General features: G+C 39.1%; 1 protein-coding gene across 4 annotated transcripts in view; it reads right to left on the bottom strand.

Moving 5' to 3' along the window:
* Window positions 1-15,907, bottom strand: part of LOC120525127 — a 124,336-nt gene that overhangs the window by 106,796 nt on the left and 1,633 nt on the right. For all 4 annotated transcript variants that reach the window (XM_039747173.1, XM_039747191.1, XM_039747182.1 and 1 more), the window contains exon 2: window positions 9,188-9,230. In XM_039747173.1, coding sequence (XP_039603107.1) covers window positions 9,188-9,230 — 43 coding nt within the window. The remainder of the gene's footprint in view (window positions 1-9,187; window positions 9,231-15,907) is intronic.

The raw sequence follows: 15,907 nt of genomic DNA, 5'->3' as shown, positions 1-15,907 counted from the left end.
GAAGAAAGCTAGTTTGAGAAATTTAAGCAGTTTCATGTCTCGGTGTACTCAGAAATAAAAGCACAGAAAGAGAAACTTGCTTATTTCATAAATGAGTGTTTTTTTCAAACATAAAATAATGATCCAGGCATGTGTGCATGTTTTACCTTATAGAAAATATTTTAAGCTTTAAACTATGCTTATTTCTTTATGGAAAATATATGATTTTTCAGTTCATGATCACCTTTGATACTTTCATTCAAAAACATAAACAATATATGATAACATGCGACTTAAACGACAAGCTTGGATAGGTCATTTAGATCAAATTTTATAAAATGGTGAGGTAATCTGTCATTTGAGGACAGTTACTGATCCTAGGAATACTGTACACCAGTTTGAGATGGTCTTCATCAGGGCAGACTGATCAGAGTGTGCTTAGATTTTGGTTATGAATAGTCCATCCACCCATCCATTTTCTAACCCGCTGAATCCAAATACAGGGTCACGGGGGTCTGCTGGAGCCAATCCCAGCCAACACAGGGCACAAGGCAGGAACCAATCCTGGGCAGGGTGCCAACCCACCGCAGGACACACACAAACACACCCACACACCAAGCACACACTAGGGCCAATTTAGAATCGCCAATCCACCTAACCTGCATGTCTTTGGATTGTGGGAGGAAACCGGAGCGCCCGGAGGAAACCCACGCAGACACGGGGAGAACATGCAAACTCCACGCAGGGAGGACCCGGGAAGCGAACCCGGGTCTATGAATAGTCTGAATCTGAAAATATCATCTCTTGTACCCCAGTATTCTGTTCACCAGCAAATGTATTGTTGGAAAACATTTGCCAATTCCAAGAAGGGTCAGGCAGCCTTACTGCAAGGTTATAACCGTTCTTTCTTCAAAGAGAATATTTTGATAAAGCGTGTAAAAAACAGAAACCACTCACTATATTATTCCTTATTACAAGGGCATTGTAAGTAGTCTAACTAATGGCTTTATGTACTTCTAGGCTGAAATAAATGAAGGTACTTCCTTCTGAAATTGAAAATATTGTTCAGGTTATCCATCTTTAAAAAGAAAGTGTCTAAGTAAAGGAAACTGATATTTGGCATCACTGTGGTTATTTATAACTAGAAAGTGCTCTTAACATACAAATTCTTATTAGATTCCTTAAAAAAGAGCATTCCTGCTAAAAGCAAGAGTTGATTGGAATGAAAATCTGCAGTCAAAGCCTTCCCTGTGATTGAATTTGAAGACCCAAGTCTTGCATAAATGACAGGTTAAATGTGACACTCCAGTTTGCCAGCCATTCTTTACAGATAGTGTTGGTTAGTAAGACCAGAAAACATTCCATAGCTCTTGCCTATAGAAGTGTGTGTACTGATCTCTCAGGAAAATAGTATATAATAAAAAAAAATCTAAATGTCTATTTTAAATTGACATTAAATATTTAAAACAAAAAACTTGTCAAAGAAAATCATATTCTCATGCATGAAGGTTAAAGTGCAATTATGAGAGCATCAGAAATTTATGTAGGACTATCTGAGTCCAAATTAAACACAATCCAGTATTTGAAATACAGGGAAATGCAATGAGAATACAGTGTATGCTGTGCATTTAGACGGCTTCTTTTGTGTCATAATTAAAAAGGACATACAAAAACATTCATTGTAATACAACCCTGCTACAGCACTGCTTATAAACCACATCAGAAACAAAAAACTAAGCAGAGAAAACAGCTTAAAATATATTCTTAAAATGTTAAAACTATTCAAATATATTATTACTGGGTCTTAGGACAATCAATAAATGTATTATATTATATTACATAAAAATTATTAGAAAGAAAAAAAACAAAGCAAAATTTCAATAGGAGTACTGAACACAAAAGAAATATACAGTGGGATGCAAAAGTTTGGGCAACCTTGTTAATAGTCATTATTTTCCTGTATAAATCGTTGGTTGTTACGATAAAAAATGTCAGTTAAATATATCATATAGTAGACACACACAGTGATATTTGAGAAGTGAAATGAAGTTTATTGGATTTACAGAAAGTGTGCAATAATTGTTCAAACAAAATCAGGCAGGTGCATAAATTTGGGCACCGTTGTCATTTTATTGATTCCAAAACTTTTAGAACTAATTATTGGAACTCAAATTGGCTTGGTAAGCTCAGTGACCCCTGACCTACATACACAGGTGAATCCTATAATGAGAAAGAGTATTTAAGGGGGTCAATTGTAAGTTTCCCTCCTCCTTTAATTTTCTCTGAAGAGTAGCAACATGGGGTCACAAAACAACTCTCAAATGACCTGAAGACAAAGATTGTTCACCATCATGGTTTAGGGGAAGGATACAGAAAGCTGTCCCAGAGATTTAAGCTGTCTGTTTCCACAGTGTGAATGCTGGCCCGGACACAGACAGATGGACATCATTGGCTCCACCACACACTGTTTATTTACAATAATTATTTTACAATCACGTGCACAAACCCCAGTGCCTCTTGCACCGATCCATCAATTGTCCTGGCCACACAGTCCTTTGTGCCTTTCTCTCTTGACCGCCTCCAGTCCTCTCTCCAGCTCTGTCCACTTCCACCCGACATCCACTCCTGACTGGAGGGAGGCGGCCCCTTTTATAGGTACCCGGATGGGCTCCAGCTGCTTCCCGGCAATCTCCCACGGACACACCCCCGTGTGGCGGAAGTGCCGGCTGCGCACCCGGAAGCCGTCCAGGTGTCCCCTGTCGTCTTCCCCCCGGCACTTCCTGGTGTGCCGGAAGTGCCGGGCTCCCGGGATAATCAGGCACTGGGGCGCCGCCTGGCGGTGGCCACGGGTCCCTACAGGGCTGGGCTTCCAATCCCTCTACCCGAGGCCTCCAGCATAATCAGGACGGACGCCCCCTCGCGGTCTGGAGGAGGCACAAGCCCTCCTCTGGTCCTCCCGGGCGTCCCGGCCGGGGACCACAACAGTTAGGAACATATTGAGGAAATGGAAGACCACAGGCTCAGTTCAAGTTAAGGCTCGAAGTGGCAGACCAAGAAAGATTTCGGATAGACAGAAGCGACGAATGGTGAGAACAGTCAGAGTGAACCCACAGACCAGCACCAAAGACCTACAACATCATCTTGCAGCAGATGGAGTCACTGTGCATCGTTCAACCATTTGCCGCACTTTACACAAGGAGATGCTGTATGCGAGAGTGATGCAGAGGAAGCCTTTTCTCCGCCCACAGCACAAACAGAGCCTCTTGAGGTATGCTCAAGCACATTTGGACAAGCCAGCTTCATTTTGGAATAAGGTGCTGTGGACTGATAAAACTAAAATTGAGTTATTTGGGCATAACAAGGGGCGTTATGCATGGAGAAAAAAGAACACAGCATTCCAAGAAAAACACCTGCTACCTACAGTAAAATATGGTGGTGGTTCCATCATGCTGTGGGGCTGTGTGGCCAGTGCAGGGACTGGGAATCTTGTCAAAGTTGAGGGACGCATGGATTCCACTCAGTATCAGCAGATTCTGGAGACCAATGTCCAGGAATCAGTGACAAAGCTGAAGCTGCGCCGGGGCTGGATCTTTCAACAAGACAACGACCCGAAACACTGCTCAAAATCCACTAAGGCATTCATGCAGAGGATCAAGTACAATGTTCTGGAATGGCCACCTCAGTCCCCAGACCTGAATATAATTGAAAATCTGTGGTGTGAGTTAAAGAGAGCTGTCCATGCTCGGAAGCCATCAAACTTGAATGAACTAGATATGTTTTGTAAAGAGGAATGGTCCAAAATACCTTCAACCACAATCCAGACTCTCATTGGAACCTACAGGAAGCGTTTAGAGGCTGTAATTTCTGCAAAAGGCGGATCTACTAAATATTGATTTCATTTCTTTTTTGTGGTGCCCAAATTTATGCACCTGCCTGATTTTGTTTGAACAATTATTGCACACTTTCTGTAAATCCAATAAACTTCATTTCACTTCTCAAATATCACTGTGTGTGTCTCCTATATGATATATTTAACTGACATTTTTTATCGTAACAACCAACGATTTATACAGGAAAATAATGACTATTAACAAGGTTGCCCAAACTTTTGCATCCCACTGTATATATACACACACATTACATCAAGACAGTCCCATGTGCAAATCTGTTTTTTTATTCATAATACCTTCTTTTTCATGTATTCAAAGTCTACACCAATATCACCAATGTGAACAATGCCTCCTTCAGATCCTCCAGTTCAATTTGCCTCCCGACTCTGACTCAACCCCTGGAGCAAGACGGCTTCCTTTAATGATTGACCTGTGAGTACTTCCGGAACCACAGCCTTGAAAAACGGAAGCACTTTGGAGTCATATGGAAGCCTCTTTAACCAAGGAGGTGTATTCCCAACAGCACCCCTTGGCAGCACCCAAGGACCCTGACAGGTTTGTCCTTTGAAACTACAAGCTCCAGACAACACTGCGGGTGTCCAGACTGGGGCCAGACCAGAGGAGTACAGCCCTCTCTCATACTGGGGAATGAACTATTCATAATCCCCAGTCTCCCCTAGTCCATTCATTATTGTTTCAGAAATATATATTTACTTATTTGTAGTTTCTTATAATTAAAACTCAGGCCTCTAAGTTACATCTTGCCTGAAGAAGGGGCCCAAGTCACCTCGAAAGCTTGCATATTGCAATCTTTTTAGTTGGCCAATAAAAGGTGTCATTTTGCTTGACTTCTCACTACATGTAATGTCTTAAATGAAATAAAACTGAAAATACTGTTTTTAACCCATTTTAAAGTGTAAACTTTATTTTTTCAATACTATTGGAAATGGAACATACTGCCTTATTACAGCTCTTTATGAGTTTGAAAAAAACATTTGCTTTTAAGACAGGGTTAGTTAAAATAATGTTTCTTTGTGATTTGCCATACTCTATGAAAACAATAGACTCTAGTCTGTAACACAGCACAATGCAGATTATTTGAAAAAGGTAGGATTATTCCTGCCTTGCGCCCTATAATTGCTGACAGTGGCTCCAGCTGCCCTAAAACCCTGCTCTGGATAACCCTGCTCTGAATAAGTGGGTTGAGAATAATAATATATTTTATTTATATAGAGCCTTTCCCATGCTCAAGGATGGATGGATAGATGGATGTGTGGCCTGCTGGCCTGGGGTAAGACACTTTAAATTTGTGTCTTACTAGATGTTACAAGAAAGAAACTGAGGAAAAGAGAAATACTTGATGAATGCCTAAAGGAATTACTCCTCTTTATATAACCAGAATCTCACCTATTATGTGATTTCCTATTAATTAACACTGATTACCCACACCTGAAAAGGCTGTGGACAGGAGGGCTGAATGCCAAAGCAAAGTGCTTAAACATTACTGGCTTAAGGAGCCTACAACAAAATTTACCATAATGCATAGGGCCACACTACAGAGGTGCCACAGGAAATGTCCTGGCCAAGCCATCTAAACCTTATTCATGGACAGTATAAATTAAATGATGTTTTAATAGCTTTTAGATATAAATATTTATATGTGACTACCTTTTCTTAATTTTACATCTCAACTGGAAATTTGCTGTATTTTTATGTTGTGATTACAAAATGAAATGAAAAACAACCATACTACACATTTATTTATTTATGCTGACAGATGAAATTAGAAGTTACCATTCATAGTGTTTTACATACAGACATTCCTTACAGTAAATGTGATCACAAGCCGTACAGGCAAAGACTCTAACAGCATTTATTCATATGATATGTGTTGAGTAATGAAGTGCTGCAATTTACAGTGTTAGAGCGCTTAGCCCTGATGATTCAGAATATTAATCAAAAACCTTTATTAATGCAGCCAATCAGGAATATTTAATGAAAAACTGGAATTTTATCTTAAAATGAAGGACCTTTTTGGAAACCTCACTTTTTGTTTGTTCACCAGCATTCTTAAAGAAAATGAGTGAGGTGCCTGAAAGGTGTGAAATCTACTGAACATTGTAGTCTTTAACATTTATGTTGAGAGTTACAGAGATTCTTGGAGAGGCATGACTGGAAGGTACAGCCTTCCAGATCTGAACCAGAACGGTGAGCTATTACTGAATTTCTGCGCTAGCCATGGATTATCCATAACAAACACCATGTTTGAACAAAGGAGGTTTATACCCGAGCACCTTGGACTGCAAGTTAATGATAAACTATGAAGTTGTGTCTTCTGACCTGAGGACATATGTTTTGAACACTTGGGTGAAGAGTAGGGCAGAGCGGTGATCTGAGCACCTCTTGATATTGAGTTGGATTTGAAGCAATGGGCGTAGGCAGGATAGACTGGAGAAGCCAAGAAAGAGCAGAACTTCTGGCTAAGGCTTCCGTGTGTAATAAGTTCAACCTCTGAAAAAACATCTCACATATGCAAAACAAAGTCAGGAAGATGGAGTCTGAAAGGATGCTGCCCATGGCCTCAAACGTGGAACTGCCTGTTACAAGATGTGCTCTTAGGGAAGTCTAAGCATCTATTGGTGACAGGCTAAGAGCAGTGCTACAAAAGTGATTGGAACAGCTTGTACATGGCAGGAGTTTGGATAGGACATTGTGAAAGATGGCCTCAAGGCTATTCTGGTAAACTGTTTGATTGTATTAGGCAGAGAGGTACTAAGCTCTTATGTGGAATTCATTGAGAAGTGGAAGGAACAGTTTGAGGAACTCTTCAAACTAATGGACAAGCCTTACAATCAGGTGGCAGCACTGGAGACATCTGGTGGGGAATATCTCATCACTGTTGCTTAAGTCACAGTGTTTGCCAGAGGATTCTCCTCAGCCTCTCAGGTAATGGGTATGCCAGGGTGCTGGTGGGAAAACTATGTCCAATAGTTAAGCCTAAAATACAGGAGAAACAATGTAGATTTCATTCTGGCCATGGAGCAGTGGATCAGATCTTCTGTCTGATATAGTTGCTGTAGGCTATGTACTAACCCAGTTGTCATGCATATTGTAGATTTAGAAAAAGCTTATGACTGTGTCCCTTAGCACATGTTGGGGGAGATGATGCATAAAAATATAGGGTAACAGGACTGCTCTTGCATATTGTTGATGCCCTATATGAATGCAGTATGAGCTGTGTCCAAATACTGGGCGTTAACTTGAATTCATTCAGTGTGTGTGTCGGACTCCATCAAGTCTGTATTTTATCACTGCTGTTGTTTGTGGTTTTCATGAACAGGATGTCAAGGTGTAGCCTAAGATGGAGACAGGTTAGGGGCTTTATGCAGAAGATGCTGCCCTCTTTTCCTCATTTGACAGTGATCATGTTCACAAGTGATGGAAGAAAAAAAAAGTATCATTAACAAGTTTGTTGAAATGGTGGCAGGTATTCTCCCAGAGCTGTAACAGTCAGTGGTGGGGAAGTGTGAAGCGAGTCTAAAGAGAAAACTCCCTTTAGAAATCTCTCTTTAGAAAACCAATCTACACCCTTGTCCTCACCTATGGTCATGAGTTGTGGATAATGACTGCAGTAATGAAGTTGTGAGTACAAGAGTAAGAACTGAGGTCTCTTCGTAAGTTGGCTAGGCTAACGCTCTATGATAGAGTAAAAAGGTCAACAATTTGGGAGACCTTTAGAGTAGAGTTGGTGTTCCTCTGGATTGAAAGGAGGCAATTAAAAGTGGTTTGGACATGTTGTAAAGATGCTCCTAGGCAAATCTCTCTGCATCTGCAACTAGAACATCCCACTGGGCAAGAACCCCGTGGCAGACCCATGTAACCCTGAAGATATTATATGTCTCGGCTTGCTTGGAAACACTTGGGAAATCCTCAGGAAATGGAATCTATGGCTGAGGATAGGAGCTCTGGGCTTACCTGCCTGGCCTGCTGCCACTGTCGTGTGAATAAACAGTTATAGATAGATAGATAGATAGATAGATAGATAGATAGATAGATAGATAGATAGATAGATAGATAGATAGATAGATAGATAGATAGATAGATAGATAGATAGATAGATAGATAGATAGATAGATAGATAGATAGATAAAAGATGATAAGAGGAGATGAGAGGATTTATTTTTACTTATGACATATAACAAATACTATACTAAAATTAAATACATGACAGGATTTTGCATTTCATGTCAGTGAATTTTACACTTTGGATGGTGTTTAATGTTAACATAGATAATTCCTTCATAGAAATTTACTCAAAAATAGCAGTGATAACAAATTATTTTCTGAAAATACAAAATTGATTACAGTAATGCATTCAGCATGATGAGAAAAAACATTTCTTGTTGCATTAGTAGACACAACTATATAAATATGAATTAACTGAATAAAAAAGTTAATCAGTCAGTCATTATCCAACCTGCTATATCCTAACCAAAGGTCATGGGGGTCTGCTGGAGCCAATCCCAGCCAGCACAGGGCGCAACGCAGGAACAAACCCCGGGCAGGGCACCAGCCCACCGCCGGGCACACACACACCCACACACTAGGGACAATTTAGGATCGCCAATGCACCTAACCTGCATGTCTTTGGAATATGGGAGGAAACCGGAGCACCCGGAGGAAACCCACGCAGACACGGGGAGTACATGTAAACTCCACACAGGGAGGACCCGGGTCTCCTTAATGTGAGGCAGCAGCACTACCACTGCACCACTGTGCCGCCATAAAAAAAGTTAGTTGCTTGAAAATATAACATCACTCACTCTCATTTTGATTACTTTTCAGCATTTTTGTTAGGCATTGGTGGGTCACTTGGTATTGAATTCTACTAGTTTATGATGCGTTTACTTTTTTTTGTTGAAATCAAATTACATTTGTATTCATCTCCAAAGATAATAATTAACCATGGCTTAAAATTTAAATAGATGATGACACATTTTTTGATAATATTGGCTGTTTTTTTCTTTGTACATGTTGATTACATTGCAGTGTAATTGTAAGGTTTGCTGTTTTTAGCATTTGGTCTGGTTTCAGCTATACTGTAAATGCAACAAATATTTCAACACACTTCAACTGTCGAGCCAGCTCTCAAGAATCCAGACATTGGCATCTTACAATACTGGTTGAGAAAGCAATAGTAAAGATGAAGCTGATTTATTAAATACTTTGCAAGCTGATTTATGCTTTAGTCCATTTTTGATGAAATTTATGAAATTTTTATATTTGACATTGTAAAATGTGTCTAAAAGTATACTCACTTTAATAGGTAGTCTTTGGATATCATAATTAGACTGGACTTCCCTAAAATAAGAAAAAACAAAAGTTAGAAATTTAAATATAAAGATTTCCTTCTGTGTCAAAGTTGTGACTCACAGCTAAATCCAAGTCTGAAGACTTGTAAAATTTTGGAAGGATACATTATGCTATGCCTTTAATAGATGGGAGTGCACTTAAGTTTAACTGATTTATGCAAACACACCTTTTCAGGTGAAGAGAGCACTTACATATCTGTCATTACATTGCTTTGAAAGTGTTGGTAAGCGTGGGAAAACAAGCCTCACTCTTTACTTAAGCAGATCAAATGGAGAGTATCATTAAAAAAATGTGCAAGTGGGCAAGTGGGCTTAAAATCTAGTTCTGATTTAGACAATCTTATTATTTGTTGGTTTAGCCATAGTATACTGTACATTGAATTTACAAATCATTTGCCCAAAGTATATCATTCATGAACCCTTTACTTACACAAAGCCACAGTAGCTGAAAGATGTTCACATATGGTAATACAGTTAACAACTTGTAAGTTGTTTGATCCTAACAAACACACCACTTATACCAGAAGCAAAAATATAAAAGAAAGTAGGCATTATTAAAAAAATATACTTATGAAATGCATTATCTTTTAAAGGATGTATCATCTTCACTCTATTTCTGTCACAACACTTTGAAAACTAATAACAGCTAGACTTAACAGAACAGTTTATAGATTACAGTAAGAAAGGTTTAAGGCAAAACAGCTTGTAAATTTGTAATAAAAAAACCTACTCTGGCTTACATATGGCACTTTTACAGCAGCAATTAATTACAAAATAACTTACGTTTTATAATTCAATAAACTTCCACATATGACACAATAAAACATGATTGAACTAAGGTACTTTATATCAAGTCATGTGCGATAAAATTTTTACTCATAGGTTAGACAGTTAACTGGACAACTGCTCTGGTTTTTGTGCATGCTTAATACATTAAGATGTGATAAATAGAACGAGAAGCATTATGTAAAATTAAATAGTTAAACTGTATTCCTATTCTGTTGTGGTCTTTTTGTACAATGTTTCCTTAGGTTTGCTATTTAAGCAAAACAATTAACATTCTCCTTTTCTCTGACACATTTGTGTTAGTGTGATTTGCAACATGTCTTCTCAACTTTAGATAAAGTGAGTTACATTTAAAAGTAGCATTTTATCATCTCAAGGGTCATAAAATTGAAAATTCATCGTTTTTACCACAATTGTATGCACTCTGAAGTATTTATCTGCAATACTTATATAACAAAACATTGAAATAAAACACACAAATATATTAAATATGTACCTCTGATAACCATTTGACCTACTACAGTAATTGCTTTGGGCCAGCAGACTGTGAGTGAACAGCATATCATCAAATGAGTGGCATCACAAATAAACACAAGTCACATTCATGCTGCACACACATTATCCTGACATTTATTAATCTACTAGCAACTTGGAGCGCGCTACGCTGCGCGTTGGATGACCACAGTTGAAGGACTCCCTGTTTAAATGCGGCTGCCAGTCGTGAACTGGGTCGTTCATCGCACCACATTTGATTTTTGAATGGGAAACAAAATTTCAAAACAAAACCCATGATTAACGAAGTGTGGGACACAGACTAATGAGAATCGTATACGTTGTGTAAAAGGTTGTAAGAAAAAGGAGGATGATACCGTTGAGGACGTCCTGTGCTTGTTGAGGGGGCATGTAGTGGTAGTTCATTCTGAAGAGCAAAGCGATATAGGTCATTTGAGTGGTCTTCATTAACTTCGTCAGTGACATGCAGCACTGTGTCATCGCGTCCATCACCTATATTGCACATAGTAATGTCTGTGGAGTTACAAAATCCCGTGGCATTCGAGTGGACAGAGTCGAGTACTTCTTGGTAAACAATGTTCTGTGTGAAGTATTTATTAGTATCTTGTAGTAATTTCCCTTGACTTTTGGAAGGCAATATTTTTACTTTCACTTTTGGAAAACCTTTTCCTCTGGAGAAGGCGACATAAAGCTGGCCATGTGTGAAGAGAGGCGCCGGTAGGAATATACCTACAAGATCTAGTGTTTGACCCTGCACTTTATTTATTGTAATAGCGTATGCCAATCGGAGTGGGAATTGCCTTCTGTGCATGTCAAAAGGCAGGTCAGAGTCTATTACGGTTGTTTTGCAATCGTAAGGACGTCTCGTCGGGTGTCTCATTGGCACGCTTTTGCCTCTTTCTTTCGCGATCACGGCGTAATCTGTCTTCTTCTCTTCTGTAGGGTTTTTTTTGTTATGAACTTCCCCAAAAGAGTTGATCCCTGTAAATAGTTCATAGTATATCGACAATATAATCTGTTGTAGTACGGGCGTTAATTAGCGTCACACATCATAACCTGCATACACCACGTGTTTGGCTGTAACGCCAGAAGCGCGGTGGACGCTGTAAGGGTTGTGGTTTCTGTTTCTTTTGTGATTTTTTTTATTTCATTTCATTGATTATTTAATAGGCAGAGGGGAGAAGACGTTGATGTGACGCTCTGTCTATTTCTTTACTTTTGTTATGAAAAGATTTTCGGGAACAGGAAAAATAAAAGCAAAGGGGAAAGAACGGAGGGGGGTAAGCAGGAATTCTGAGAGGGGACGGACTGGGGCTTTTCTACGGGGTGGCTATACAGCCAAAAGGAACGTGGACCCGGACCCGGACACAGACACTGCGCTGGGCTTTTATTATATAGAAGATAAGGAAAAACACATATATTACAACAATATTAACAGTCATAAAATTAATTTTTGAAATTTGAGGGGCTATCCCCCAACACAAGGAAGGATTTCAGATTGGGGGGATAAAATTTGTTGAGGGGGGTCACAGTGTATAAAACATTTTGATAATGTTTTAGTTTTTTTTAATGTCATAATTTATTCTTTCTGACATTTATAGTACTTTATACATTTTTGATTAAATATAGGATACTTTTAGAAATATTAAATACTAGCAAAATACCTGTGCTTCGCAGCAGCGAAGTACTGCCTTAAAATTTTTATTAAGAAGAAAATTAAACCTTTTTAAACTGAGGGAAAATATACCAATAATTATTTGTCAAGGATCTCTTTGTATACCACATTGTCAGTTCGGCCCTCCGGTTGTAATATGACCAAGCTGTGCGCTGAACTTACTCTTGAGCATACAACATACAGTTGGCCATATGAAAAGTAATCTTGTCTGAAATCTCACAGCTTGGATTGCTGCTGTCATAATCGGTTTGAGTTTCATGGTTTATTTCAATTATGACAGTATTTGCAAGACTTGTGTTGAAGTGACATTCGGCATCTATCAAGCATTGTAAGCATACAACCGGTTTCATCGATAACTTAACATCCAGCTTTTGAGAGTTTAAACATTCATAAACATCACTACTGAAATCGTCACCTGTGAATCTAAGATATTTAAGAGGCATTGGCGATTGTCCAAAGGTGTAAAATATTTGGCCATTTCGATACACTTGAAAGCGACAACTGAACAATTCAGAGGCAGCCATCAACTCACATGCAGAACCATAGGTGAAGGGCTTAAGCATTTCACTCTTATAGTGCTCCTGTATAGTATAATTATCTCCTGTACCGTCATCTGTCCACACCTTGAACCTTTCCCAGTCATTCAATACATAAGACACAATGTTCCTCCGGAACAAGAGTGAGCCTGATATGGCCGTGCAATATGTAACAAAGAGAATGGAAAAGACAGGTGCCATCTCCGGGCATGGAAACCACTCGGTAAGTAACAGTTCTTTGATCAATGGTGATCACCTCGATAGACATGTTAATGGGGGGTACGGTTGGAATAATAAAGGAAATGGGTACCTGAACAATGTAAAGTAAGTCTAAAATACCTACACAATAACTATAACCATAATAAACGAACAATAAAACAGCAGAGAAGCCTTGGATTAAATAGGCTGTAGTTATCAGCAGGGAGACGTGAATCCCATGGCGAAGCAAGGAACGGAATGTAGAGACCGGAGTGACAGACGGCCTTATATGGGCAGGCAGCCAACAACGTGGGAGGCATTGGGATGGGGGACCCAACGCCGCCTCACACGGTGACCAAGCTGCAGGTTATGGACGTATATATGTACGTAAATAGGATTCAGTTAGCGTTGGGAACCCGCTTACCAAATTTCTTGAAGATGGGCCCATAAGTAACAAAGACCGCTGAAAAGTTCAATATGGCGGCCGACAGTGGCATCATACCACTGAAATAAAATACGCGTTGGTTTCGGTTACGCAGGGAAGCCACCTACCAAATTTCGTGAAGATGGGGCCATAAATAAGAAAGTTTAACATGGTGGACGTTGTCGACCGTTATGACCGTTACGCGTAGAATTTCGAAATTAAACCTGCTTAACTTCTGTAAGTAAGCTGTAAGGAATGAGCCTGCCAAATTTTAGCCTTCTACCTACAAGGGAAGTTGGAGAATTAGTGATGTTGGAAAGTTCAATATCGCAGCCGACAGTGGCATCATACCACTGAAATAAGTACGTACATCGGTTTTGGTTAGCGCAGGGAAGCTGCCTACCAAATTTCGTGAAGATGGGGCCATAAATAAGAAAGTTCAACATGGCCAACGTTGTCGACTGTTATGACCGTTACGTGTAGAATTTTGAAACGAAACCTGCTTAACTTTTGTAAGTAAGCTGTAAGGAATGAGCCTGCCAAATTCCAGCCTTCTACCTACACGGGAAGTTGGAGAATTAGTGACGTTGGAAAGTTCAATATGGCGGCCGACAGTAGTGTCATACCACCGAAATAAGTATGTACATCAGTTTCGGTTAGCGCAGGGAAGCCGCCTACCAAATTTCGTGAAGATGGGGCCATAAATAAGAAAGTTCAACATGGTGGACGTTGTCGACCGTTATGACCGTTACGTGTAGAATTTCGAAATGAAACCTGCTTAACTTTTGTAAGTAAGCTGTAATGAATAAGCCTGCCAAAATTCAGCTTTCTACCTACACAGGAAGTTAAAGAATTAGTGATAAGTGAGTGAGTGAGTGAGTGAGTGAGTGAGTGAGTGAGTGAGTGAGTGAGTGAGTGAGTGAGTGAGTGAGTGAATGAGTCAGTCAGTCAGTCAGTGAGGGCTTTGCCTTTTATTAGTATAGATTTTGTTATTTCTCCTCTTATGGATTTATTATACATGCAGTATTGCACTGATCCACATTTGCTTAATAATGACCAACTGTTTCATTTTTACGTGTCCTAACACCTGAACCCGAGAAAGTTGCTGCTTTAAAATCCCTTTTAACTATTCAGCACCCTGATTTGGGCCATCCTATACTGTACATGCAGAAATGTATAAAGAACATACTGATATACTGTACACAGGAAAGCAATTCTAACAACTAAAACAATATTTTCTTCAATATTATTATTAATAATGGCGATGGAAATCCAGAAAATTTAATTTTAATCTTACACCTATACTTTCCACATAAGCAACCATCACATTTGTCACCATTCTCAGCCTCATTTGATATGTGTGAAAAATGATAACAAATTTTTTTCTAAACTAAGTTCAGCTTATCCATAAATAACTTGGATCATTCAGTACCTCACTACACATTCATTATCGATGAGATTATGCGTGGAGGTTAGCCACGACTACAAATTTGGTGCATTTTCTCAAGTTGACATTACCTTCATCAGTAAAATCATGAAAAACTTAAGTCCCCCACCTGCTCTCTGGACTCTATGCCTCCTATCCAGGTCATGGCTTGTATGTCTGTTTTGTGTACTTGCTTAGCAGACATTGTTAACATGTCTCTTCAAACCAGTAATGTTCCAATTGATTAAAAAGTGCCAGTCACACCAGTCTTAAGGCCTTGATCTAGAAAAGTTGGCTAATTATAAGCTAATTTCCAACCTTCCAGTTTTGGTAAATCACCTGAGCAAGTAATTTCTTATATGGAAAGGCACCAGCTGTTTGAAGCATATCATTCCTGTATTTGGGCGATTCATAGTGCCAAGACGGCTTTGGTGAAGGTTGTTAATGTTCTTCTTATTGCGGCTGATGATGGCAACTGCTGTCTTTTACTCCAAGATTTCATAATGGCTTTTGACAATGTGCCATTCTGTGCTCATTCAACATCTGTAATCTTGTTTCGGTGCTATGGAACTGCTTTGGCATCGTTTAAAATGTACCAAACAGGCACACATCAATTTGTGTATTGCCAGCCTAAACCCTGTCCTAATTGAACAATAACCCATTGGCTTTTTACTATTTGTCATTTCCTGTTGTTTGAGATTATCAAGCAGAGAGGACTGAGATATCATGTTTAAGCACATATACTGTATAAAGAAGTATGGCTGATTAAAAGAAATTAGATGAAAAGTTTTATTTTCATCATTAAAATAAAAATAAAGAGATTGTTGTTTCTGTATTTTGTCAAGAAATCTGGGGGGGAAAAACAAGCAACATAAGAAACTTTTAGGATCAAGATCCAATTACATCTTATTTTGAACTGGCAGGACACGGAGTATGCAATGTGCTCTATATTCTACTGTATATAAACATGGATTTTTTTCTGTCAAGCAAGAAAAAAGAGCCTTTGAAACCAAAAACATTATCAGTCTTCATTTTACAGAACTACTGTTTTACAGTGTATATAATTAAAACAACATAAAGCAGACTGAACTCTGTAACATTATGAAAC

This window comes from Polypterus senegalus, chromosome 1 (assembly GCF_016835505.1).
Source record: "Polypterus senegalus isolate Bchr_013 chromosome 1, ASM1683550v1, whole genome shotgun sequence".
Classification (NCBI taxonomy): Eukaryota; Metazoa; Chordata; class Cladistia; order Polypteriformes; family Polypteridae; genus Polypterus; species Polypterus senegalus.
This window is presented reverse-complemented; position numbering and strand designations above follow the sequence as displayed.